The sequence below is a fragment of the Rhea pennata genome, chromosome 20 (genome assembly GCF_028389875.1).
Source record: "Rhea pennata isolate bPtePen1 chromosome 20, bPtePen1.pri, whole genome shotgun sequence".
In the NCBI taxonomy this organism is placed as follows: domain Eukaryota; kingdom Metazoa; phylum Chordata; class Aves; order Rheiformes; family Rheidae; genus Rhea; species Rhea pennata.
Genome location: NC_084682.1, coordinates 7,512,344 through 7,540,090, shown reverse-complemented (window position 1 = coordinate 7,540,090; position 27,747 = coordinate 7,512,344). Strand labels below are relative to the sequence as shown.

The 27,747-nt window shown below is 46.2% G+C and overlaps 1 protein-coding gene across 1 annotated transcript; it reads left to right on the top strand.

Annotated features, from left to right (window-relative positions):
* Nucleotides 1-75: 75 nt before the first annotated feature.
* On the top strand, nt 76-27,420 carry YWHAG (tyrosine 3-monooxygenase/tryptophan 5-monooxygenase activation protein gamma). The gene is made up of 2 exons (XM_062592148.1): nt 76-265; nt 24,017-27,420. Exons 1-2 carry the CDS (start codon nt 179-181, stop codon nt 24,671-24,673), a joined length of 744 nt encoding a protein of 247 aa, XP_062448132.1. The 5' UTR covers nt 76-178; the 3' UTR covers nt 24,674-27,420.
* The last annotated feature ends 327 nt before the right edge of the window (nt 27,421-27,747 follow it).

The following is a 27,747-nucleotide window of genomic DNA, read 5'->3' as shown; positions in this document are numbered from 1 at the left end:
GCGGGCGCGGGGCGGCGCGCGGGTGACGCGCGCGCGGGGCGGGGCGGGGCCGCAGGGGGGTTGTGGTGGCCCGCGGCGCGCGCACAGCAGCCGGGTGCAGCCGCCGCCGCCGCAGCGCCAGGAGCCGCCGCCCGAACCGCCGCCCGCAGCCTCCGCGCCCTCCCCCGGCCCCGCGAAGATGGTGGACCGCGAGCAGCTGGTGCAGAAGGCCCGGCTGGCCGAGCAAGCCGAGCGATACGACGACATGGCGGCCGCCATGAAGAACGTGAGTCCCCCGCCGCCGCCGCCGGGCCTCGCCGCCCGGCCCGCGACCTGGGGGAGGGCGGGGGGTGCGCGGCGCCCGCCCGCCTCGCCCCCGGCCCTCCCCGCGCCCGCCGCGGGCACCCCGCCGTCTGAGGCCGCGCGGGGAGCCCCCTTCCCCCGGGGCTGGGCTGGGCTGGGCTGGGCGCGCCGTGCCGCAGGCAGCGCGGGTGCGGGGCGCCCCGCTGCGGGCCTCGCCGCGGCCCCGGCCCGGGGCCTCTCCTACGCCCACCCCCGCACCCTCTGCCTTGCCCCATCCCTGATCTTCTCCTTTGCCCCATGGCCCCCTGCACCCTCTGCTCTGCCCCATCGCTGATCCTCTGCACCATGCCCTCCCCCCTCCCCCCCGGCATCCTCTGCCCTGCCCCATCCCTGATGATCTCCTTTGCCCCCCAGCCCCCTGGCATCTTCTGCCCTGCCCTATCCCCGATCTTCTCCTTTGCCCCTTACCCCCCCCCCCCATCCTCTGCCCTGCTCCATCCCTGATCATCTCCTTTGCCCCATGGCCCCCTGGCATCCTCTGCCCTGCCCCATCCCTGATGCTCTCCTTTGCCTCATGGCCACCCCTCTTTACGTCCTCTGCCCCCCTGATGCTCATCTTTGCCCCACAGCCTGCCTGCATCCTCTGCCCTTCCTCATCCCTCATCTTTACCTTTGCCCCATGCCCCCCCTGCATCTTTTGCCCTGCCCTGTTCCTTGTCCTTTCCTCTGCACTAGGGCCCCTGATCCTGCCCATCTTTTGCTGTGCCTCATCCCTTTTCCTCTCTTTTGCCCTGCAGTCCCCCTGCATCCTTTGCGCTGCCCTATCTGTGATCTTCTCCCTCACCCCATAGCCCCCATGCACCTTTGTCATGTCCCATCCCTTTTCCTCTGCTGTGCCCTATGCTCTCATGTAGCCTTTGCCGTGCCCTATATACCTTGTTCTCTCATTCGCCCTATGGTCCTTCTGTATCCTTTGCTGCGTTCCTGTCTTTTGTCCACTCTTCCAATCTAGGGCCCCTCTGCCCTGCCACTGTCTTCTCCTTTGCTCTGAGGCCCCCCACACACTGCCCCATGCGTCTTCTGCCATGCCCCTGTCCCTTGCCCTCTCCCCTGCCATAAGTCCCCCTACACGCATCCTCTGCCATGCTTTGGTCCCTTGTCCTTGTCCCAGCTCAGAGGGCAGAGGAGCCGCCCTTGGGGTGTGGGGCTCTTTGCTGCTCTGCTGCGCTCTCTCAGGTCGCTCTCTCAGGTCGCATCAAACCTGCTTAGGGGCTTTCAGCCCCTTGGGGTGAGCCCACAGGAAACCCTGCAGAAGGATTTGCATGCCCACCACTCCCCACAGCCACTGCTGAAATGCCACACCGTTGCTCCCGGGCATCCCTTCCCTTGCGCTGTCTGCGGTGGGTCTGCAAGTCTTGTGTGCTTGTGACCCCAAAGATCGGAGCCTTTAGCTGCCAGAGCGCTTATTTTTACTGCACTTGTTCTGAGATTTATGAATTGAGTCATGTTGTATTCATTTCATGCTCTTAAAATAAAGACTCTGCATATAGCAGGCTGATCTGATTTGTGACACTGAACGCTCCTCTTCAATACTGACACTTTGACAATATAAGAAGTAAAAAAAAACGTATCTCTGATCTGATCTTGCAAACAAAGCAATCGTGGGAGGCAGGATCAAGTCATTCCAGAAGATTCTGCATTTGTCATATTGCAGAGAGGCTAGACTGGGTGGAGGGAGGGAGGGGGTGCTTTAAAGGGGAAAACTGTTCTTTATGTTTGTCGTCTTAGTCAGGTCTGAACCTTTAAGAGGAGCTGGGGTGTCCTCCCTTGCTGATGAAAAGTGAATGCTGATCTAGGAATGTCGCAGTCTGTCTTGGATGCAGCTCTGTTTGCCTATATTGCACCATTTTGTCAATAACCTTGCATTTATCAAGCAGACAAAACTATCACAGCCTGAGAATGGGGAGGGAGGAGATGTCTTATCAAGGAATGAAATATGGATAATCAGAACAAGATAATATCATATTAAAACAACAGGGCTATTCCTCTGCTGCGCTATGGATTTTCTACTATTTTCTGATAACAGAACAGCATCTATTCATTTTAAAGTAAAGCTTGCAATGTGTGCAGTTGCCACATCTTATTTCATATGGAGAATATAGCCATTATTACAAAGCCAACTGTGATTTGCCTGAGGACTTAACACATCATCTCGTTGCAATATTTTTGTTGTGTGAATTTCACTAGCCTGCTTATGGTGGATCTGCATTTAAAGCAAAGTAGTTAAGAGATTATTTTATTTTTAGATATCTATATATCTATCTGTCTATATATGTGTGTGTGTGTGTGTATATATATATATATTTTTTTTTCTTTTAGTCCTTACTGCTGCTGGTGAAACAGTAACCCGGGCTAATAATGCTGCTTATCAGTTTTCATGTAGTTTAGCCATAAGAAAATGATTCACAGCGGGAGTGCTAACGCCTCTCCCTACAGCAAACAAAAGGCAGAGCTTTGTTCTTAATTTCTGCAGAATGCTGCTTAAACTCCGGCTCAGTCGCACGGTACTGGGCATGTCACCCCCGGTTATTCCTGCTGCCGTGCTCGGTGGCGCCCAGCCCCCAGCGCCGGCGGTGCGGGAGGCTTGTGACCTCGCGCTCATTTCCGTAGCAACGCCGGTGATGTCATGGGCGCTGATGGAAGCTGCAATGCACCCGGGTGGTAGCAGAGAGCACGCAGACTGCATCTAACTAAGGTAATGCAGAAGTGTTGCTGTAGCTCCTTTGACCAGATAGCAGTTTGCAGGAAGCACAGACATCGTGGTTTCACCCTCCATCACCTGAGGTTAGCGATTTGCCTGCTCCATTCTCTTTTCTGGATGCAATGTTGAGAAACGCTGGATTCTTTCTCCCGCTTCCTCCCTTTCCCCCCAAAAAACCTCTAGACTAGTAGCAAATGCACAAAAGAGCCTAATTCTTCTGCAGTTTGGTCTTTTACGTTTTAATGGTAACCTAATGGGTTGTGACACAATGTTTAGTCACATCATTCAGCAAGCCTCACCTCTATGCACTTAGGAGCTTTTTACTAAATGTCTGCCTGTAATGGTTTAAAATGGGAACAGTGTGCTATGGGTTTTCTAATTTAACATCTACTGACTCACTGAATGCTTCTAATTACAGTGATGCATTCAAAGTAGTTTCTTTTAAGTGAAAATATATGTAAGTGATAGTTTGTTCCTTGCTGCATTAGCCACTAGTGTCCTTAATTGGTATATGCAGGCAGGGTAACTGCTGCCGCAGAAGTGGGCTTATTACTTCAGTCATTGAATTTGACAGTTACTGAAATGTCTCAGTAAAACACAGCATACAGTCCCCTGTGTTTGCTAGAGAGAGCAAAAGGTGAAACTGTGCCTGTGAAGGGCTGGTTTCTCTGCAGGTGGGCCTGGGCCTGTCCTTTTGGCCCCGCTAGCGTGCCTCTGCACGACCTTGCTCACGTCCGTTTGGTGTCTTGTCACCTTGGCCTTGTCCGCATGGGGATAAAACGAGCCATATAAGGTCTCGAGTCACTCGGAGAACAGGAGCTATGGTGTGGCCTGGAAACCCTCGCACTGGTCTCCCGAGTGGTCGCCGTGCCCACTAGCTGTTTGCTGCATGTGTAGGCAGGCACTGGGTTTGCCACTGCAGCCTGCCTGATGCCCAAGCAGTGCCAGGGCTTTTCTTGCTATCTCACCGCCCGCAGTGGTTCTGTGCTGCCCTTAATGTCTCTGGCTGAAGTGAGCTGCCTGTTTGGCTTCAGCTCCACTAAAAAGTTTTCTGTCTGACCCAGCTGCTCATGCCAGGACTCTAGATCAATATCCATTAGCTGTGGAGAAATGATGGAGGCCTTTTGGAGGTGGAATCATGCCAAACTCCTGCGCTGTGTGCTGCCTGGGGAGCTGTTTCCTCCCTTGAGCATAGTCTTATGCCTTGCAGCCCTGTCTCAGGGCTGCTCCGCCTTTTCTGCAGAAAGCAGGTGCTGCTTGCTCAGCTGGAGCTTGCTCCTGAAAGGCTCTGGTTTGGACCTGTTTGCACTCAGTAGCAATGACCTGCAAAAATCAGGATCTCTGAAGGTGCCTCTCGCAGTTGAAGCTCCGTTAAAGCATTTTTCTGGGTGCTGTCCAGCAGGCTTCCCTCAGGCTGTGAAGCAGGGAGCTGTCATCTTACTTGCTCTGTAACAGAACCTGTATCTCTTTAGCTTTTGGGGACTTCAGGGTAGGAGTGTGTGGATGAACAAGAAAGATATTGGAATGACATTTGCAGGGAATAAGTTGCCTAGCAAGGATTATTAAATTGCACCCACCTACTCTGTAGTAATGGGACCATATGGCAGATTCCTTGGGCCCACCTAAAGGCTCATTTTGTGAGGAACATCTGGCTACTTAACTATGGGAAGCCAATCTCAGAATACAAGGTGGTGCCAGTGCCGTGTGTGAGGATTAACAGCTACAGTGGTGGAAGTGGAGGGGCAAAGATTAGACAGATGCTAAAGATCAGACTGCTGGTGCCTGAGCTTTAGAAGCAACATATTTTTGATGCAGTGAATGACCATTTTGTGTGGAGGAGGAGACCACGTGTGAAGAACTGCAGGCTTTCCCTAACGTGGATTGTGCAGGCTTCTGCCAGATCTGCTCGCCAGCCTGTTCAGACTGGCAAGGTGTCATCCTTCAAATACTGTGTCCACTGTAATGCAGGTAGACTTGTCCCTGAAAAGGGTAGAAGCAATGCAAATACAAATTCCCCTGATATTTGAAGAGTAACGGGGAAGAGAGTAATCAGCTGCTTTCAGCTTCTCAGCGTAGAATAGAGACAAGAAAGTGAGAGGGAAAGGCTTCTCTTGGAAGAGTGCTGTGCTGGCCGTCAGTGATGGTAGAAAAGCTAAGGGTGTAAAGCAAGGATTATAAGTTGTTGTACTAGCACTTCCCAGCTAGGGAAGGCCTTAGAGAAATAATTTCTAGCACCAAGGTGGTGAAAATCTGTTGGCATCTAATGTTTGTGTTGCTGTTTTTGCTGTTACCCCTTGTACAAGTGCTTTGAATGCCCTTCAGCCTTATGGTGTCTCCTGGAGCATCGCAGCACGGCACTGTGCGACTAGCAGTTATGCCACCATACCCACACTTACATGCAGATAAGCAGTTGTCTCCAGCCCTTCTGTAGCAAAGGTGTATTCAGACCTGAGTGAGGGTGGTGTGTGCCGAGGCCTGTTTGGTGCTGGGCCCAAGGTGACCTCCTGGTAGGTGAAGGCTACTGCATGGCCCCCAGCAGCCTCATCAGATGGCAGCTAGGAAGCTTGCTTGGGGCTCTGGGCCCAGGAAAGCTTCCCAGGCAGGTGCTCATCTTCCCCACTATGCTTCACTACGTGTGTGATGGCCAAAGCTACAGTGGCTTTCTATGACTCGAGCCCTGAGCTTTGGGCACAGGCAGAGACCCCTTCACTGCAGGCAGAAAAATGGACCTAGAGAGTTCCAGGAGGGTCTTTCGGGCCTGCTTGAATGCTGTCAACAACCTGAGCCAAGACATAACTCTCCTTGAAACATCGAATATGCCTTTCTAGCTGTTTCTGGGGCATTACCAGGTTGTGCTGCAGAATTGAGGTCCAGTATATTTTGCTGAGAGAAAGGTGTGTCCTAGTTGTAACCTTGCTGTTCCTGACTTCAGATGCTTGCAGCACCAAGAGACAAGGGCGTTCAAAGCCTTGTGCATGTGGAAGGGTAGCTGAGGAAGGGGCAGGGCACCCCATTTTGGGCTCTGAGATGAACTCAGGATTATAGGGAAACAGCTTTACTCTATTATTGAAGGTGAAGAACTGATGTGTAGGCCTTGGCTTAAACTGCACAAATTATCTGAAGATCTGTGGATAGTGCCACTGCCCATCTGAGTTGCTTCTTGCACTGCTCAGTTGCTGATCTGTGTGTGTGTGTGGTGAGAACGTGGGTCTGTCTCAGCTGGGGGAGAGCATGATTCATGAGTAGTGAACAGGACTTCCTTTGCAGAGGTCCATGGGGTCAGGACAGGATGACTGTTGTCACAAACTGCTGCCCTTCTGACTCTGTAACGGTTCACAGCGTGGGCTGTCTTGCTGTTGCCTCTGTTAAAGTCAACTTCAGGACATTCTAGCTGTAGCCTGAGTTACTCAGCTGCCCTTAAGCTGTGGACAGGTAGGTACCAAGATGTCCTGCCCATAAATATAATGGGGCATTAAATGCATTTGCTGTATTAACTGGTTAGTCTTTAACAGCTCAAGCTTTTAGACTTCCCTTTATGCTCTTAAGTCTTTACGTACAGGCTTTAGAGAAGCAACTGACTTGTAAGACCATGATGGATTTCCCTCAGTTGGTCCGGTGTAGCACATAGGTATGGATTTAATTAGAAATAGCTCTTCTTAAACTAAATGAAAATGAGCTTGAGGTTGTAGTGGACAATACAGCTCTTGAATCCTCCTCTTAAGACTCCCGATGACTGTGGAAACAACAAAGCTCTTGCATATTGCTCTTCAAGAGCCCTTAGACATTTTACCCTTAGCCAATAGAAGTTTTAGGTGATGGCTGACCCTGAAAGTGAGGAAAAATGGTAGTGGTAGGATTTTTTGTTGTTGTTCTTTGCTTGTTTTTTCTAGTTTTTGGGTTGGAGCTTGGGTTTTTTTTTTGTGTGTCTTGCTTTGTTTGGTTTTGCTTTGCTTGGGGGAGTTGAATTTGCTTGAGCTGGTTTTGCTCATAGTTAAAGATGGCTGGCTCATGGGAGACTCATCTTGCTGTAACACCACACAGTAAATAATGTACATGGACAGCCCTGTCTCTCCAAGTCTTGTTCACCAGCTCATCTCAAAGTTACTGTCTGGAACAGATTCTTAAGGCACTCTGATGTGAACTCAGGCTTACTAAAAATTACAGGAACAGCAGTTTAAGGGCAACCACAGAAACAGGCTCCAAAAATATTTTCTGAATCAAAAACTCTTATTATGGACCACTGGAACATATACACTGCATTCTTGGCTTGTCTCCTCTGAACTGGACAGTGTTATTCGGCATTGTGTTGCCAGTTCTTATTAACCTACTGGATGATGTTTGCAAGAGAAATAAGGGCTGTAGAGATAATAGGGTATCCTAGCAGATAATAGTGTATCCTATTGCCTACTCTGCTTCCGATGATAAGGTGATATCTAGGACTACTCATAGATCTTCTTTGGGATTTGGATTGTGATCAGGAGAGCTGGGGAAATTGCTTCTTCCTTGCTCTCTATTGCTGGTAGCAGGAAACTTTCCCTTAATATGAGGATCCCACTTCTTTTTCTTTTTTTTTCTTTGTACCATCTCTCCATCTCTTCAGTACTGTCTGGTATTAACTTATCTCACTTTAAAGCTGTTTTCACAGCTGTGTCTAGGTTGGTCTAGCTGTCAGGCACCTTGTTCCCACTTCAGAAAGTTATGCTGGCCATGCTTCTGACCAGTTCTAACAAAGAGACTCAGCATCACAGAGCTTTGAACTGGGGAGATGGAGTAAGTGACCTGATGGTTTCCTGCAGCCTGCAGAGAATCTCTAACTTGACCAGTGTTCTGTTTCCAGGCTGTTGGGTGATACCCAGCCTCTTAAATACAGACACAAGGATTTTCACAGCTGATTATATTTCACTAGACCACTCCATACCAGGGCATCACATGCTTCAAAGAAGTACAGTTGGAGGCAAAGAAAGATGGCCGTGTTCACAGGCTGGCATCTAAGCAGAGGACTCTAGCTGTACTAGCAAGCTACTGTGCTCAAAGAGGCTGAAGATATCTCTGAAAAGCTGTGTTGGGGTGGTTCATGCCATTCAGGGTTTGGATTTAAGCAGTGCTGGTGAAAGGACTCTGTATGAAATGCACATGGTGGGAGCCTTGTCAGCATGTCTTCTTTTGATCAAAGAGCTTCTGGTATGTTTGTACCAGTTAGCAGTGACTTAGCCTTGGAAATAACCCCATGTACCAGTACAGGCTGACCTGCTAGAAGGCGGCTCTGCAGAGAAGGGCGTGGGAGTCCAGGTGGACAACAAGTTAACCATGAGCCAGCAATATGTCCTGGTGGCCAAGAAGGCTGTTGATACCTTGAGTTGCATTAGGAAGAGCATTGCTAGCAGGTCGAGGGAGGTAATCCTCCCTGTCTACTCAGCCTTGATGAGACCACATCTGGAATAGTGTCCAGTTATGGACTCCACAATATGAAAGAGACATGGAGATACTGGCGTGAGTGTAGTGGAGGGCTGCTGAGATGATTTGGGGACTGGGGCGTGTCTCATGAGGAAAGGCTGAGAGAGCTGGGGCTCCTCAGCCTGGAGAAGACTGAGGGGGGATCCTACCAATGTGTGCAAATATCTGAAGGGAGGGTGTCAAGAGGATGGGGCCAGACTCTTTTCAGTGGTGCCCAGCAAAAGGCAGTGGGCACAAACTGAAACACAGGAAGCTTCATCTGAACATAAGGAAAAACTTCTTTATTATCAGGGTGACTGAGCCCTGGAACAGGTTGTGGAGTCTCCATCCTTTGAGATATTCAAAAGCCATCTGAACACAGTCCTGGGCAAAGTGTTCAAGGTGACCTTCCTGGAGGAGGAGGGTTGGACTAGATGATCTTCAGAGATGTCTTCCAACCTCAGCCATTCTGTGATTCCATGAAATACGACCCTCTTAAATCTCTGAAGAATTGGTGCTCCCTCAGATCTGGTAAATGCTCTGAGAGAATGTGGGTGAGCACATGCCAGCTAGCCTGTCTGAGTTTGTAGAATTGCATGGATTTGGGTAGGATGAAGCAATAAGAATTCAGATCTTCACATCAAGAAACATCACAAAAGGTGAGTTGTGCCTGTCACGTTTACCTTTTTGATTAGGTGATACACACTTGAAGTTTCAGTTTAGGTTTAGGAATGGATCTCCTACTTGCTGTGACTCTTGAGGATAAAGGAAGAAAGATGTCTTGGGACTCAGTTTGTAGAGTAGGGGCTGTGCTGACTACTGTGGTTGAGAATCTGTGATAGCCTTGACTTCGTATCTGGAGAAACCTCCACGAACAGTGACATGTCTGGCTGTACCCCACATAGCAAGGTATAACACACACACACACACACACACACACACACACACTCTACAACTATACTCTTCAGCTTTCCATTTTAAGCAACCTCATCCAGAGTAAACCACGTGCAAATGAATGCATAGAAAGTTGATGGAAAGGGTACATATTTAGAGGAAAAAGAAGCTTTAATTTTTCCAGTTGCCAGTGCTTGCGTAACTAAATACTTTTGGGAAGGTGTCTTTGTCTGAGCTTCTCACATGTGTTCTTGGAAGTTGAGCACTGCTTGACTTACGGGTGCTGTCTCTTCCTTGGTGGAGATGTGTAGTATGGTGGGAACTCAGTACCAGTCTGATGAAGAAGAGCAGAAAAGTGCCAGACTAATTCAGACCAGAGCTAGCTACTCAGTGTTCATTAATCAGACACCAGATTTTTCAAGTGATAGGTGCAGAGGAAGAGTTCTTTGAAAAATGGCTCCAGTTGGGACTGGAGGGAGCCCTTCCATAATAAGGTCAGTATCTGGGACATACAGGACCCTGCAGATATGAAGGTAATTTCTACTTTTCTGACTGCTTCCACCCCTTGACCTGGGACTGATAGTGAAACATCATCACTTAGTGGAATAACTGCAGCACAAAGCATGGTAAAACAGAATTTGCTTGACTTCCCAAGCACTTCTCTGGTTCTTGATTGGATACAAACCTATTCCATTTTACTGTAGCAGAGCTGTGATTTAGGGCTCTGTTCATCTCCAGATAGCTAATGCACCCTTGATGCTTCTAGGCATTCTTCTATGCTTCAGTGCTCTCCAACTCAAAGATAAGCTTTCTTTTTTCTTTTTTTTTTCTTTTTTTGTGTGGTGGTGGGTTTTTTTTTTTTTGTTGTTTTACTGCTTCCCCTTCCCCCTTTCTTCTGAAGCTAGTGTTATTCTGAGTATTTTTGTGCTAACTGGTCTGGAGCCAGCTTAGACCCTCTTTGCTTTGCTATCTAGACCTTCTTTATTCCCTTCTAGAAGATTGCAACACTTAACCAACTTCTGTTGTTTATTGGAAAGATAAGTAATGTAACTTGTCCTTGGCTGAAGTCTCCCTCCCTCCTATTAGGTTCATGTGACTGTAGACAAATTAAAACCTTATGTCGGGAAAGCAAAAAATCCATTAAAACAGCAGCAGATATTTACTTGATCAGTTTCTGCAAGCACTAGTCATTTTGCTAGAAAGTGATAGCTTGGAAATCCATTTAGTACCTGCTAAAAGGAACTGGAAGTATCTTGAATTTGTTGCCATACTGGTGAAGATACAATGATGATGATGGGTGTTCTAGTCATCCAACCTTTGAAGCCTTCATCTTAGCTTCAAGATATTGTTCAGATAAATAGCCACAGGCCAATTTCATGCTGGCAGTAGTCAGATAAAATGTTCTGCCATTGTTGTTGCTTGCTAGACTTTGTTTGTCCTCCTGCCTCTGAAAAGCTTCGCATCTTTTTGAATGTGGGAACTCTCATTCCCTTGTAGAGACAAAATGACTTTCTTTATAATCCAAAAACCAGCTCACACTTCGTACTGCGCTGTTTGAAAACAGCATGCGTTTACAGATTGGTGGTGAAGGACCACTCAAGTTGTGTAAGTGAGATTGCAAGAATTCTCGGCTCTGGTCTGCTGTGTAGGCTTCTGGCTATGCACTGACATTACTGAAGTCCGGGACAGTTCCCTCCTGGTACCTGTTCTTGCCTCTTTCTCCTGCTACCTTTCCCTACCTCCTTCAAAATGGAGAGTTGAGCTCTTGAGTGGCATGTGGGTGACTTCATAAATCTGCGCTTGGCCTTGAGCAAGTAGGAGAAGGGGAAGATATATATATGTGTGTGTGTGTGTGTATATGTGTATATATACATATAAACACACACACATGTGTATGTATATATACACCTCAGCTGGCTGCTGAGGTTACATAAAACTCAATATGTAGTCTTGGACAGTTATAGCTGATGCAGTTACACTCAACTTGCTCTTGTTCTCCCTCTGGCTGCTTAATCTAATGAACAGAGTCCCTCCTTTCATCTTAAAACCAAGGAAAATGATGATGAAAGGACTTTCACTCTAGTCTCTGCATTGCTTTAAGTAAAAAGCCTGACTCCTGTCTCTTGAATCCAGATGTCAAGACTCTGGATTGCTCTACAGTGCTGTGCATTGCTACTATTCCAGCACGGAACCAGTGATGTCACAGCATTGCTGGATTGGGAAGCCTGCCTCGGGGAGGAGTTCAGGAGCAACTTGGCTTTGTCCAGCTTGTCTGAGTGTGCAGTGACAGCAAGGTTAAGCTGTTCCATCTCTCCATTCTTGTATAATACATGCTGCTGACTTTGGCAGGCTAGATCTTGGGAAGCTGTTGTTCTGTTACTGGTTGGGGTTGATGGAGTGCAGGACTTGATATATCCACAGGAATCTCACTGTGGTTGCAGTATCATTCAGTCACATTTTCTGCCGTATTGAGAATTGTTCGGTGGAGTCTGGAAACACTCACATGGTTTATTCTGGAAACAGAAGGGAAAAGAAATGTGAGGCAGCAACTCTAGGGATGCAGGGAATACTGACAAGACAGGCTCTTGGAAGTAACGCTTTCATATACTTGGTGAAACAAAAGCCTCTGTCAACCCATTTTAGTACAAACTTTCCCTGAATCTCAGGGTTTTTTTTTTTTTTTTTTTTGGTGTTTTATTAACCAGATAATGAAACACTTGTTCTGCACACCCATGCTACCTAGACGTGCAGTTAATGTATGCTGGCCTTGTCCTAAGTAAGCTGGAACCTGCTTTGCACGTAGGCACAGGAGTGCTCTGGGGCTGAAAACATGGTGAGATCACATAGCTGAAAATGTAGCAATGACAGTGTGGCTATAACAAAAAATCTATTGAGCAGGTGATATGAAGCAGCTGCAGAGTATAAAGGAAGATAAAAAGTCAGTAGGGAGAGGAGGTGGTAGTTTGTTCTGTGTTAAACAGGCTTAGTCACATCTTGGGAATGACCCAGCACATGCCCAGTTAGATATTGAAGAAACCTGATACTGGTCCAAAAGCTAATTTGGTGACCAAAGGCAGAGTATTAGTTAATAGCAGTAAGAGAGTAACCAGAGAACTTGTCACTGATGGCATGAGATTCCCTCAAGAGGATTCACAGATTAGGAATTAGAATACTTAATGTTTTGCTTGCATAAAGGAGATGTTGGTTAAAACTGAGTCAGTCTATGGGTGTTTGAGACTCTTGCACTTGAATGTGCAAAGTCTGCAAGAACTCAAAAGCACAAAACGCTCCTTTGTTGTTTCCAGCTTGCGTCTGATCTTAGTCAGCGGGTTAACTTGCTTGTTTGATGCATACCTTTGCGTATGTATCAGACAAAGCTAGTTGGTGTGTCACTATGCTTCTGATTTGGCTTTAAGGTGCCTTCAGGAAGGCTATAGAAAAATACCAGCAAGAAGTCTCAGCTTCAGAGTTAACTCAGTTGCTGATGGACATGTTGCTGTTTGGACAGTTGTGGTTCTCTGCAGCACAAAGTTTATTAATAGTAGTTGGAAAAGCAGTTGCTGTGCTCTATGCTAACAGATAGCCATGAAAACTCCTGAAGAGATCTGTGCTTGTGAAAGACTGTTGCTTAGTATTCAGCAGTGAATGAGAATTTGGGGAAGATGAGCAGCCTTTGATTTATACCAAGCTAAGGGAGTCTTTGGAGCTTTGCCTTTTCATACTGTTGGGCTTTGTTACATGTGATGAATTTTTCATTATGTCTAAGTTGGGAATTTGGCTGCTTGTATTTGGTGGTGTCAAGATGTCAGTGCCTGAAGGGGTCTGTTCCTAGGAATTAGCTGAGATCAAATCTGCAGTAGTAGTGTGGTTTCTTGGACCAAAACAAAATGAGGGCTGGGAAGAGATGACTGGAACCAGACAAGGCTAGTTAAACCTGTGCTCAGATCTAGAATGGTAAACTGACTCTTCTCATAGCCATAATAATGTAAAATTGGCTGCAGTGCTCTAGAATGTTGCTAGTGTAAAACGTACATTTCTGTTCTACAAGTTCACTTAAACTGAAGAAAACTGTCTATGCTAGAGGTGTGTAATGTCAGGCCTGAACTTCCTGAAGCAGTGGAAGGATAAAAAGTACATCTGGAGGGATAATCACCTTGGTCATTGATGTGGAAACTAAACCTATTGTGGAGCTGGCATACTGGAGTCCACCTGGCTGCTTGGACATTCTGGAAAGCCTTTTGATCTGCTGTAACACATCTCAAACTCCGAAAGGAACCGTCAGTTCTGCAGACCAGGAGACCTAGAGCAAAAAATCTTGTTTTTTACACTTCCAGAGCTTTTTCTTGATGTGCATTGAGCACACTTTCCCAAAGTGTTTGAGGTAATGGAGTGAAACAGTTAAAAGCTTAATCAGTAGCTGCAAGGAGTTGTTTGCATGGTGGCAACTTCTCCCATTTCATTCTGCTGTAGCAGTCACTTGCTGACTGCAGCAGCACGATGGCTTTTCCTAGGAGGAACAGGTGATGTGAGAAGACAAGACTTGCCTCTTTTGCACCATTCCAGCAGACCTGGGACCAGACTCAAGTGGAACATCTGGATGCACGCAGCCTGACAGTGCTGGGGCAGGCAGTGTCAGCCCAGGAGAGCAGGGCAAGAGGTGTAGAGACCATAATTTCCAGCAGCCAGAAGTTCCTCTCAACCTTACCTGGGGCATCCTGCTTGGGGCACATCTGCTATTTTCTCTCTACTTGGTACATGTGAATAATGCTCATGGGCACAACATCCCACTGTCCTCTTTTTCTGAAGCCCTGATTAAGGCTTAACTTCTCACATTGGCCTGGTTGCTTGAAGCTCCAGGAAGGATTTAATGACCTGGTAGCAGGGTACTTACTTGCTTAGCAGTGGGGTTGGAGATGAGTAGGGAAACACTAATATCTCTGCCAGATTAGTGCTCTTGGAAGCTGTGAGGTACATCTTTAAGCAGCTAATACTCCCAGTAGCACTAAATGAAACTTGGTTTCCCATGAAACTTTGTTCATTTACTTCTCTGGTCTTTGCTTACATGACTGGAGTAGCAGAAGTCTGTCTTACTTGGTTTTTATTGTTTTACCTCAAATTGGAGAAACAGTCTTTCCATGTGCAGATCAAATCTTAGGATTCTCTAAGTGGCCAGTGGTGGTTCTCTGTATGGATTCAGTTTAAAAGCCTGTAAGTGGATGACATTTCTGAAGAATAATGCTTGAATAGAAAATAAATGAAAACTCTAAACCTGTGTTGAAGTGCTGTGCATGAAAGAGCAACAGTCATTGTTGAAGAGCTTTTAAACTAACACCTTGAATTTTCTTCATGCAGCTCAGAAAAGCCTCTAGAAGCCACTTTAATTGGGATTTTCACTTGAAAAGGACCTATTCTGAGCTCTAAAAACTTCAGTTGTGCTCCAAGACCAATCTGAATGCTCATGGCAACAAAATGCTGTGATATATTCCACATGCTTTGCAGAAAGCTTGTAGCAAAGGCTTGTTAGCAGGGAACAGACTGAATAATCTTAAGGTGTAGGTGGTGATCTCGGTCTGCTGTGAAGGTACTTGCAGAAATGCAAAAGTGGGCAGATGTTCCTTGCCAGCCTACTGTATCTTGGGGAAAGATAACTTCACATCCCTTCTGTTCCTTTGTAGTTAGCAAGCAAAGGTGCTGGTATCCCATCTACTGGAGACAGTGTGATGAACCCTGAGTGACAGACCTTTTAAATGCTAGGACTGATGTAGCTTTATTTGCTGCTTTCTCCATCTGGTGGCACGAAGACACTAGACCAACAACGATTGCTTATTTTTCCCAAGAGTTTTTTTTTGTGTGCAAGGCAGCTAGTAGCAGCAAGACAGTGAAACAGTTTGTCCTACGAACCAGTTTTCGTCTTGTTTAATAGGCTGCCTTTTTGTTAAGGCTAACAAGAATCATTATGTTAATAAGGAATTCAGACCATGAGAAGAACTTAAGACTTAAATTTCTTAATGACTCAAACAGATACTAGCTATAGAAGCAACTCACTGCTACAGACTGCGGAATGCTAATTCAGAAATAGTTTACAGCTTTACACAGATATGCTTGAAATGTATGCATATGTCAATGCTAGGAAACTTTGGTTACTCCTTTCAGCTATTTGTGATATCTGGGTTGCCCTCTTTCAAGTCAGTAGCCATGTCAGATTGCAAGATCTAATAACATATCTTGAAACTACTTCTGAAAGGCAGATGGATGCTTCCTTATGCTTGCCTTATCTCAAAAGCTACAGAAGAAGCTGGTAGGCAGATCTGTGAGGTCCAGGTCTTCTGTTACTTGAACAGTTAGACCAAATGCTGAGACTGCAGCTCTGCAGATAAGGAATGGTACATGCAGAAAAGGAGCAGCTCAGGACTGTGCTTTTGTCACTAGGTTTCTCTCCTCAGGCCTCTTATGACCTTCCACATGCAGAATGTGTCAAGACACTTGAGGCAGGAATGACTCTCAAGTTAGAGAAGAGCAGTCTCAACTTCAATCCATCAGAGCAAGACTGAAACTGAAGTAAATCTCCAGGCTTCAAAAACTCATCAAACTTGTATGTAATATGATGAAGTTCACATTGGCTTAAGCAGTTAATAAGCTACCGAGGCCAATGAAATAAATGAGCTCTTGGTTTTAATGTCTTTTTGAATACTTCTCAGATGGTTCAAAGTTGCCTTAAATAATAAAGGCTGCAGGATCTGATGAAAGCTTGCTGTCAGGTGTAGGAGCACACACAAATCCTGATCAGTGTCTGGAGTGTCTAAATAGCCTCTAAGATGCAGTTTTGCTGCAAGTAATAGCCTTCCTTTCCAGACACTAGTCCTTGATTTGCTCTGAGCAATTTGGAACTTAATGGCAGAACCATCTATTACTACACGTGCCCTCAGCTTTTTCCAGCTACTGACTATTGTCTTGTGATGAAAGTAGGCTCTATGAACTTAAAAATAGGAACGAGAATAATATTATTCATACTGAAACAGACAAACGAGACAGTGGGGAACTAACTTCTGGCCACAGTCTTCCTGTGCTCTTCTGGCTGCATCTGAGATGAGAAAAGGGCCTGATCTGTAGCCTAAAATTCCCCTGGCCGTGCTTGGATAAAACATGAGCACGGGGAGCAGTGCAGGGGGAGGAGGTTGGTGAAGAGAGAAATAGTTACGGTACCGCTTTCGTTTTATAAATATAATACTAGGGAAAAGAGGAGAAAAAAGGTGAAAAAGACCGGAGCCAATGAAGTCTGAGAAGGTTTTTCTAATTTAGATCTAGTTTGATACACCTACTTTGTGTCAATGTAGGACAACCCTTTTGAAAAGCATCTTTCCTAATGCTGTGATAGTTTCATAAGACAGCTCGTTCTTGAGCGTAGAAGGAGAGGTTGTTCTTGACTGACTGACTGAAGTAGTGTGGCGTTTAGTCGTGACTATAATCAAGCCACCAGGTAATGGTGACAATTCAATAGACTTGAAGAAAGCCATTTCTTCAGAAACTACATGTAGAACAAGATGGGAATGGAAAAATAAGGGTGTAATGTGGAAACGTAGAATTGGCTTCTCTGACCTGTCACTTCCAAGTGATAGCATTCATATCTTGCCTTTCTGCATAGGCTGCTAGCTGCTGAATGTGATCTGATGCTTGCAAAGGGGTAAGAGATGGCTAGTGCTGAACCCTTATCAGCTGCTTGAACCTGGACTGGCTCCTTGTGTTTTGGCTGGTTGCCCACATTGCTGGTGGCTTCAGACTAAGGCAGACTTTCAGTAGCAGGACCTGTGCGTTGTTCTAAAAGCACATGTGCCTTTTAAAAAATGAAAAAGAAAAGGCCCGACCTCAGTGTGACTAGCAGATTGCATGTGAAGGAAAGCAAGGCAATTGCTAGGGTTTCTGTTGAAAGATGACACATGTAACTATGTGGAACAGAAAGCACAGATAGAACAGTGAAGACTCAAATGCTGAGGGAGAAATGATTTTTGCCTCTCCTGATAGATGACCTCTAGCTATGTTCAAAACTTGTCCTAGGAAAATGAGTGGCCTGTGAAGCAAATGAGTAGCTGATGGATGTATGCTGATCTCATTAATTATATGTAATATCAGATTGTAAATTAGCGTCATGCAGGATTACAGCATCGCAGTAATAGGTGACTGCTCTGTGAAAGCTATGGACATACGGACAGTTGAAAGTTCTCATAGTTGTATTTCTCTTCAGGAAAGTTTAGCTCTTTAGATATCTAAATAGCATCTTTAGGAATTCAAAATTTCTTCTCCTGGGTAATCAAAAAAGCAAAAATATTGAGGTTTATAAATTGGATTAAACTGTTAAACGTTGATGGCATTCCCAGGAGAAGAATCTCTGGGTGTGTTTAGCTGCTCTGCTGTATGCTTTCAGATAAGGCATCAAAGCCATAAATGGGTGGATGGTGCACTTTGTTACAAACAGGTAGAACTAAATCTTGTGATGGATCTCTGTTGCAGCTACTCTGTAGCTGAAGAGTCAGTGTTCACTTAAATGAAAATGTTCACTCCAGGCATGCACTGATGCAAGGTAAGTACTGGGTAAAGAGTCCTGGAATAAGCCTCATAAAGCAAACAAGCCTGTCAGTGGCTAAAGTGAGCTTTCCCATAGATCCCAAAGGATATTTCTGGAAAGAAGATGGAGGACCAATCCTTGGGCTTTTAGAGAGCATGGACCTTGACATCAAGTGCAGGCAGAAGTTTTGACTGCTCCCTGACTTTCCAGTGTGAGGCTGAACCTTCCCCTGGCTGTAGGGCGATATTTGAGCATGCTGGGAGCTTGCCAGCATGTGCTGAGTCATTGTAATATAGAAATTGGGAGAACTTTCTCCGTGGTTTTACTGTCTCTCAAATAAGTGTGTGTGGGGGGGAGTGTTGTTTTCTGTTGCCGTTTTTTGTTTACGAATCAGAGGGCTTTGAAGGTATACAAGTCTCTGCACTCTCAACTGAACCTCCAGGAGCTTTTATGTAATGGGAACTGTTGAACTACTTCTGTTGCTTTACAGCACTTGAGTCTTGGTGGTTCAGATGCTGCACCTTCAAAGACTGTGAGAACTGGTGAAACTGGAACTTGGCAGTGTCCTTGTACTTGCCAGTAGAGCCTGCCTCCAAGCACCAGCCCATCAGCATAAACTGAGCCACTCCAAGCCCTCTGTCTTCCCCCTCTGTACTTGCTCTTACTGAGCCCTCAAGCACAGGGCTGCCTTCAGTGTGCAAAGAGGGTGGCTCCTGACATGCATATTACATGTTGCAAGAGAGCATGAATGAAGCTCTTGCAAGTGAGACCTGTGTCTGCAGACTTACGTGGAAATTAGAGGCACCGCAGCAGGTATCTACTGCTGTTCCGCATAAATAAAGAGCTAGTCTTGTGGCTAGTCTTGCAGACTGGACTTGTTTTGTGGGAGTAAGTAGAAAGGAAGGTGAAAAAGGCCTTTTCTCCAGAATGACTAGAAGATTTGTGTTTATGAAGTTTCCAGCTGCAGGAGAGTGTGAACCAGCACTTTGCACTTACCTTTTAATGCTCCATACAAGGCTTGACTCCATTTTCACTGCACATATCTCCTGCCCCCTCTTCCCACCTCGGCGTACCTTCATGCACCTTGTTGATTTGCAGGGGGAAAAGGGTGAAATGAGACCTGAAGATTACTGAGATCTGTAGTGCAAGTTCTGCTTTTTAGAGTGAGGCCTGTCAACCAGGGAAGTAGAACTCTGAGATGACTGAGCTTCCCGTACAGTGGGTAGACCTCCAGTCAGAACCTAATGGCTTTGTGTTCCTGCCAAGCTCTTTGAACATCAGATTGTGATTTGTTTGATATTTCAAGTCTCTAACTGCATGTAATGGAGTTGTTGTCTGTTAGATTAACAGCAGTATCTCTATGGCACAAGAAGCTTGGCTAGGCAATGGTATTTACTCTTCTACCTTTCCTAAGCCCTTTCTGGATGAGAACCTACCTTTACTCAGTGAGACTTGGGTTTCCTTCAACTGTGTGAAGGCGTTTCAGCAAACGGGTTGATCTTATTGTGGAGCGCAAAAATGAAGAACAAAATGAACATGACAGTGCTGTGCTAAGATCCGGCTGTTAGTCTTAAATGGAAGGTTAATTCTGGTGGAGCAGCATATTGCTCTGGGCTGACTTGTGTCAATGGCTCTGACTCTGCACATTGCCGTTCTGTTACAGACCTGGAAGTTTGTCCGTCTGAAGTGATGCCTGCACCTTGGCCTTCCAGTGGGGCTTGTCACAACTGAGCACTGACGTTTTTCCTCTTGTCTTTTAAGTGGGCCACCCTGATTGATGACCATGTAGCAGGCTTTTATTTTAAGACTTGGTTTGGAAAAGGTATCAGGTGGCTTATTGCTTGTAGGATTGGTCTGTCCTGTGTGTGTGGGGGGGTGTTGTTATTAGGAAAGGTTAGACACCAGCTCCAGGATTTGTGTTGACGTGAGGATTCTGACAATATTAATGCTGATGCAGGAAACAATAGCAAAAATTCTCTGAAAGTGCTTGAAATGTGACCTCTGCAATCTGATCCAGGCTTGATGCAGGATATTGCCTTACTGATGTCGCATCAGAGGCATTCAGTTCATGCAGTGCTATAAATTAAGTATATTGGAGCCTGCTGTTTAGCCTCTGACATGACTGAAACTCTTTTTGTCGTGGTATCCTGCTGCTTGGGGGAAGAACAGCATTTGGCTGACCAGCAGGATTACAGTGAAGGAACAGGCCCTTATTTACCTGACAAATTGCTGCAGCACTCTCTGGGGTGGTCTTCAGCTGGAGATATTGACCCATACAGTGCTACTAGCAAAAGGAGCATGGCTGTGTCGTGAAACCCCACGTCAGAGCGCTAAGTGTTTTGGGGCAGCTCAGGCTAAGACATCAGACTTGCTTCCCCTGACTGCCACTAGCATGCCTGCCCTTCTGTAGGCTGTACGCAGTGAAGTGGGCAGATGAGCAGGTACTAACATCGTAGCTGTAGCATGGGGATGTGGCAGGCAAGCTCTGAGCAGACCAAGAGGCTGTGACAGTGGCATTCCTCAAAGGTAGATTAATCCTGGGATACTTTTTTTCCCTTATGGTGATCCTCTAATTAGGGCAGCTAAACATACTCTTACTATCTAGTTCCTGCTCATCTTATGTTTTCTTTTAGCTTCCTGCTGGGAAGGCTGGTGCTGGATGGCCTTTCTTTCTTTCTTGGTTTAATTGTAAACTGAAATAGTGTGGGGTTGTAGGCTCTTCCCTCCCTACTCCTAGTGTTGAGAGACACTGTCTCTGTCTCCAGCTGTAATACGTGGAAGAGAAATTCAAAGGTGTATCATTGCTGTGCTCTATTTTACTGAGAAACTGGGCACTGCTAGAAAGAAGTTCTGGGATTAACTAGCTCTCCTTTGTGCTTTGATAAGTTCCCAGTGAGCTCCCTGTAAGAAATTCTTGCTTCTCCACAGGTGTATGTTCCATCTGTCAGCAAGTTTGTTGAAAGAATTTTGACAGACAATTTTCTTCCATAAACTTTAATAAATTCCAATTTTAAATATTTATGGCAAGCTAATCCTACTGAACTCCCTATAGTTTTAATAAATTTATCCTCCTGCAAGACTCCTCTGATGAGAAGAAGTAATTCTACTTCTAAGGTAGGCTTTGTCTTGATAAATACCTGCAAACTTGGTTGTGGGATAGCTTTAAAGTGTACCTATCTGGTCTGTGATACTGAGGGAGCATCTTGCTAAAAGTAAGACCTCATTAGGTTATGAACCTTCATAATTAGTGTCAAGACAGAAAACTGTTGGAAGCAGTGACTCCCTTGCTGCTGTTGTAGCATAACTGTCCATGTGGATTCTGCCAGTAGGTAGGGAATACTTCAGGCTGGAAAGGACTTCTGGAGGTCTCTGAAGCTGAGCTACCTAGATCAGGTTAGTCAGGGTCTTGTGCAGCTAGGTTTTGAATATCTCCAAGGATGGACAAATAACCTCCAGGGCAGGGGGACACCTTACTGTGCTCCAGTATCTTTCAAAAGATGGCTTTAAGCCACAAGTATCTTTAATCTGGTTGTGCAGATGCCCTTCAACTGAAGGGAAGAATGAATGGAATAATATCAAAGTTAAGTCCTGTGAAAGTGGACAACTAGAGTCCTCCAAACTTACAGTATAAGACAGTCTGAAAGCAGAATATAAATGACTTGCTACAGTACTGTACTGAGAGCAATACATGATTTGCAGGTTGGATAGAAATTTCTGCCCAGTATTGAGGGGAGTGAAGGAGGTTTGCATCCCTGAAATTAAAGGCAAGGTGGCCTGTCCTAGGCATTTCTCTGATGCTCAGGGTGGCTGTGAACTACTGCAGAACCTTCAGCTCATGCCATCTATTATTTCAGGTTAAATTGGAGAGTAGCTTAGCATGTCACTGACTGTGCAAGGCTGAGCTGCTGCCACGTGCCCCTCTGTAAGAAGTAGCATATCACACGAAACCAAGGGCTGTGCGGCTAAACAGCCGCTGCTAGCCTGGGGAGGGTGGGACACGGATTAGTCTCTTGGCATCGAGAGCTGTCAGATGGCCTGGGTGTTGCATGCCCTACTTACCTTGGAGCATGAAAGTTGGAACTGTTTTGGCACCCTGTCCCCTGCACCTTGTCCTATATCGTTGGTGACTGCTGATAGTCCCAGAAGACTCTACCCTTTTTAATATAACACTTATTTCTCTGGTCCCTCAACTATCTTTTACCCTTGATACAGAAGACAACTGTGCCCAGCTTGTGTACCGAGATCATCTTCTGTATGGAAATAGTCTATTTTGCTGGTTACCCTGCCAGGGTTTAGACTTGTGCAGCTCTCACGGGGCACTCTGTCTCATGTGCTAAGGTAGGAGAGCACCTTGCAATCTGCTGCAAGAGTGCAAAAGGTCAGTGGAAGCTTTTTTTACTGCCTCTACCTTGAAGAGAAGTACAGGGGGTCCAGATCAGAGCACTAGGGTACTCTGCAAGCTTCTTGAAATTAATGCTTTGCTGAAGCTTGGTTTTTGGACAGCTCATTAGCCAGGCTGTAGTAATAGGTGCTGAGCAGCTGCAAGGGGGACGTGATGGCGTAAATAGATGTTACTGGAACAAACACTCCAATACGATACAAGCTAGTATGCATCATTCTATACCACCCAGATGAGATTCAGGGTTGAACCATCTTAAACCTTCCAGCATGAGCCCTTGGCTTCCTGGAAACCATTGTGAATGTGGTGTCAAGGCCCAAAGCAAACCTTGTCCTTGCAAATACTTGTGAAAATGACTCAGTATTTGCAGAAGCCTTTCTGGTCTGAACTGTTTCCGGATCCTCATGAAAGTGACTACATGTTGGAGAACTGTAGGATCCTGCCAAATCTACTCTGTTAGCCTGTCTCAGGTGTGGAGTACCCAGTGAAAGCACCAGCCTGGATGATGTGTGTGCCTGGGCAGTGGGGGTACACTCTTCAGGGAGGGGGAACACAGCTCCCCTGTGGGCTGTTAATGATACCCAGGCTCAAAGTAGCATTTGCTCAGGGATGGTTGAAGCCCTCTTTAGTCAGCTGGTGCAGATACAAGTAACAGAGCTGAGCAATTGTATGGAGCAAGCTGGCTGCTGCAGTGTCTTGTGCAGTTGTACTACACCAGGAGGCTGTGGAAAGAGCTGCTGCAAAGGTGTGGAGATGTGTGTGCAGTGCGCAGCGTGGAGTCAACAGGACGTGAGCCCTTTGCTGGGCTGTCTGCCGCCTGTAGGGCGGGGTGGCTGGTGTAGCGGTTGGCTGGCTGCCTCGCCAGTGTCGGAGATACTGGCCCGGATGGCTACAGCCAGCAATGGATTTGTGGGAACTGGAATGAAACCACAGTATCAAGCGTGATGCTTCCCAGTAATTGAGTCGGCCAAGAGAGCATTTGGCAGCCTGCTTGTGAAATGGCTCCGTGCTCTGTCGTCTCCTTAATCGTTCTGTTGCTGTGTGCTATAATAACTAAATTGCCATGTTGTGTGAGGCAGGTAGAAGTGATACTGTGCATTAACACTCATCTTCAATGAAGAAAATTCTGTGTGGGAAGAACGTACTCTTAACATGTGAGCTTTTAAATTCCTTATAAGCAGCTATAATTTTAACATCTAATGTATTATCTCAAAAGTATGTACTATGCTTATGGGAAAAGGTGAAGACTCTGTAGCTGAATTTTCCATGTTGTTAATCCATTCAGCTAGCGTGTAACTCTAGAACATCTACATCCTCTTGTTGTGACTGTCCCTCCTTTCTGCTTCTTGAAGTCTGACACTACTTCTGCAGGTGAAATGCATCTTGTTCCTAAAAGATTTTTCTGGTCTGGAAAATTCTCATCTTCTAAGAGTTGGAGAATACCTTGAATAAAACTGAGCTTACGCCCTTTTGCAAGGGGACTGGACCACAGCATGATTTCCCAGCCGGCTCCCTCTAGAATGAGATTGAGTGTCTGATGAGAAATTGGGATTTCATTAGCCGGCTGTGCTCTTCTGCAGCTCTCTAGAGACATGTGGCAGCACCTGAATACTAAGTAATGACGAGAATGGCAAGTGACTACAGCTTAACCCAAATCTTTCTCTTCTTTCTTCCTCTCTCAATACAGGTGACCGAATTGAATGAGCCTCTCTCCAATGAAGAGAGGAATCTTTTGTCTGTAGCCTATAAAAATGTAGTGGGGGCACGGCGCTCTTCTTGGCGAGTAATTAGCAGCATTGAGCAGAAGACATCTGCTGATGGTAACGAGAAGAAGATAGAAATGGTACGGGCCTACCGTGAGAAAATAGAGAAGGAGTTGGAAGCTGTGTGCCAGGATGTGCTGAGCCTGCTAGACAACTACCTGATCAAGAACTGCAGTGAGACGCAGTACGAGAGCAAAGTCTTTTACCTGAAGATGAAAGGGGACTATTACCGCTACCTGGCCGAAGTGGCCACTGGTGAGAAGAGGGCGACTGTGGTGGAGTCTTCTGAGAAAGCCTATAGCGAAGCTCATGAGATCAGCAAGGAGCACATGCAGCCGACCCATCCCATCAGGCTCGGCCTGGCACTTAACTACTCAGTTTTCTACTACGAGATCCAGAACGCTCCGGAGCAGGCCTGCCACCTGGCCAAGACGGCGTTCGACGATGCGATTGCTGAGCTGGACACCCTCAACGAGGACTCCTACAAGGACTCAACGCTGATCATGCAGCTCCTTCGCGACAACCTAACGCTCTGGACAAGCGATCAGCAAGACGACGACGGTGGAGAAGGCAACAATTAGACCCCCAGATGGACTGGCAGCCGCACGCTGATGCTAACTACTGCAGTCTTTATTTTTTTTCCCACGAGTGGGGGGGGTCAGGGGTGGGGGAGGGAAAGGAAGGGGACACCTTCCCAGGGAGGCCCCCCACAACCTGTCTTTGATTGCCTCTTTGACATTTTTGCCAAAACACCACTAGTGGAAGTCAGGCTGGCTGTGCTGGTATGGAATAGCAGCCTCACTGGCATATGGACTGTTCTGTAGATTATTAATACAAGTGGAGCTGTCTTTAATTTAACTTTATTGCTAGAAATAAAAGGGTTTTAAGATGAAATAACTTGAATGGAATGGCCCTCGTTTTTAAGAAAAGCAACACAAAAAGGAAGTTCTGTGGTTCCAGTAAGGCTTACGTGCGTTTGTTTCTTCAGTTCAAGTGCCGTGTGTTTGTTACCAGGTAGCAGGGTGTCTCTCTGGAGTGCTCTGCCTGTCAGGGCATGGCTTAAAATCCCCAAACTGAAAAGGAATATTAAAAAAAAAAAAAATAAAAGGATTTGGGACTTGTAAAGCCCCAGGATTTAGGCCACTTAACCTTTTTGTTAAGATATTTATTAGGGTAGCTTACAGTATTAACACTAAAATGCAGTTTACAGTATTTCTACATTACAGCCATATGACATCAAGCCTTTGACTGTCTGTTTTCTTTTGCTAGTTCTTTTGGCTTGCCTTCCTAATCAGTCCTCGCCTGTGGACTGGCTTAGCTATTCTGTGTCGCCCAAGGCAAGAAGACTGCCCACCCGAGGAACATCAAAGCTGCTCTAGTTTTTTGGTCAACAGCTTAACAGGTGCTTGGCTAGCGGCTGTTTAAACTATTTTAGTCCACAGCAAAAGGTTTAAGAACTTAATTAGAAAAGGGGGAAGTGTTTAAACTAAAATGCCACTAAATAAAAGAGAATTCAGGTCTGTATGTCATGTACTGTGTTTGGTATTTCAAAGACCATCCTGATTTAAGGTGCCACAGCTGCTTCCTCAGGGATTGCACTGCCATTTCACTCTGCCTGACTTTCTCCCACTGTACCATGAGGTTTGTCAGCAGATCTCTGGCACCTAAGCTCCCTTGTTTGTCACCAGGGAAGCTGGGTGTGTTCTCTTTCTCCTGAGGAAGCTTGTGGTGTAATGAGTGAACTTCAGGAGCTTAGAAACTAATTTGGTAGAGAAATCCACAAGGGAAGAGCTACAATCATAGACATTTCTATCAAACATCGGGAGCCCAGGAACTTAGTTCTCTTAACAAAATCTTTTCCAAGTCTGTGCTATTTGACTGGGGGTGGGAGATGGGGCACCTGAATTGCTTAGCAGGTAATATTTACCCCATTTTGAGTAAATTTTTTTACATGACTGTTGGAAGTTCACTGCTGTTCTCCTTGGCTTGCGGAGTGCTGTACCACGTAGCTTTTTAACTAAAGCTACGCGGTAGGGAAAACTGCACTCATGCATTTTTAAAACAGGCTTTCATCGTCCCTCTTGAGAGTCAGTCCGTAAGCAGAGCATCGTGGTGTTGCACACGCAGTACAGTCAGTTCTGTTGCTCGGTTGCCCGAGGAGTCTGGCACGACTGGACTTGGCTCCAGCTCTGGCCCCTCAGCAGCAGTCAAACGAAGCTTTTACCCCCCTCCCCTTTTAAGGGAGCGAGCAGCGATGAGCACGTAGCTGATGGTGGTAGTGAGGTTGCCCCGATGATGCTAGCAGAGGCGCGGGAGCCTCGCTCGCGGCAGCCGCGTGTACTGCGTGCAACACCCTGCCGCTTGCCGGGGTGACTCCAGCCGGCCGCCGCCTCCGCGGGCTCGCCGGCCCGGCGAGCCGCTCGCAGCTTAGGGAGCTGACAGAAACCTGCCGTAAACGCCATGGACTGGAAGATTTATTTAGGCTTCTTAACTTTATTTGATTTACCTTCATGTCCAGTGAGCAGTGTTGTCCCAGCTGTATAATTTGGAAGTGATTTACTGGAATTACAAAACCCATGTTTATTTTCAGCTTTTGCTCTGGCTGCTTTAGAGAAATTAAGCAGGAAAGATCGCACAAGAGGGCTAAAAATGGAGTGGGGTGGGGGACTTGATTTTTAAGCAGCTTGAATGGTTTCTTTCATTTTTTAAGAAATGCACTTGCCTATGATACTGTCTCTCCAGTGAAATGATTACTGCTCCATTACTCTATTGATACAATATTGTGCATGCTAGTGTCGTATTTCTATACAGTAGCTTGAAATTTATTAACTTATACTGTAGATGTTATGTATTCCTATGACAAAAATAGTCTTCAAAAATTTTTTAAAGTTTTTTAATTTATTTTTCTTTTGGGGGTAAAGTTTGCTCTACCAAATAGTGATCGTAACAAACTGATCTGTTATGGATGTTGCTATAGTGACATGCAATTATATATGATTTTGTTTTTAAAAAGGAAAAAAGCAAAAGAAAACACCAGTGTTAGCTTAATCTTAATGTCTGGTGTTCGTCATGGTGAAATTATAACTATTACAGTGTAGGAGAACAATGACTGTGTTCTTTGAATGAGCCTTTGTTTGTGCTTTTTGTCATGTTATGCAGTGAACTATTTTTAAGGTCTAATCAGTGATTATTTTTCCAACTCCGTGTTTCTGTAAGGAATTATTTCACACACGGACCATTCTTAGCGGTTTTCCTCAGTGATGGAATATCATGAATGTGAGTCATTATGTAGCCGTCGTACATTGAGCAAATAAACTTACAGATCTGATGTCAGTGCTGCTTAATTGTATTGCACGTGTCGAGTTTATCCGGGGCTCTGCTGGGAGGAGGGCAGAGGCCCGGTGGGCTCCCGGAGCCGCCGGGGCCGGCGAAGGGGCTGCCGCCGTCGCCGAAGCGCGGGCGCGCGCTCCGGGCAGCAGAGCCGCCTTTATCTTCGGCCGCGGCTCGCTTATCGCGGGCCGGGCGGCTGGCGCGGCCGCTAAGCCACAGCCTTGTTCTCGCGGCCGCGGCTCCTTCCAGCGAGAGCGGCGCGCGGCCGAGACCCGGCTGCTCCGCGCGCTGCCTCGACCGTTAAACCTGGCGCGTCCCTGTCGGC

Coding starts and splice junctions, on each gene's coding strand:
- YWHAG (XM_062592148.1), top strand. CDS start 179: ATGGTGGACCGCGAGCAGCTGGTGCAGAAGGCCCGGCTGGCCGAGCAA. Junction 266..24,016: donor TGGCGGCCGCCATGAAGAAC/GTGAGTCCCCCG, acceptor CTCTCAATACAG/GTGACCGAATTGAATGAGCC.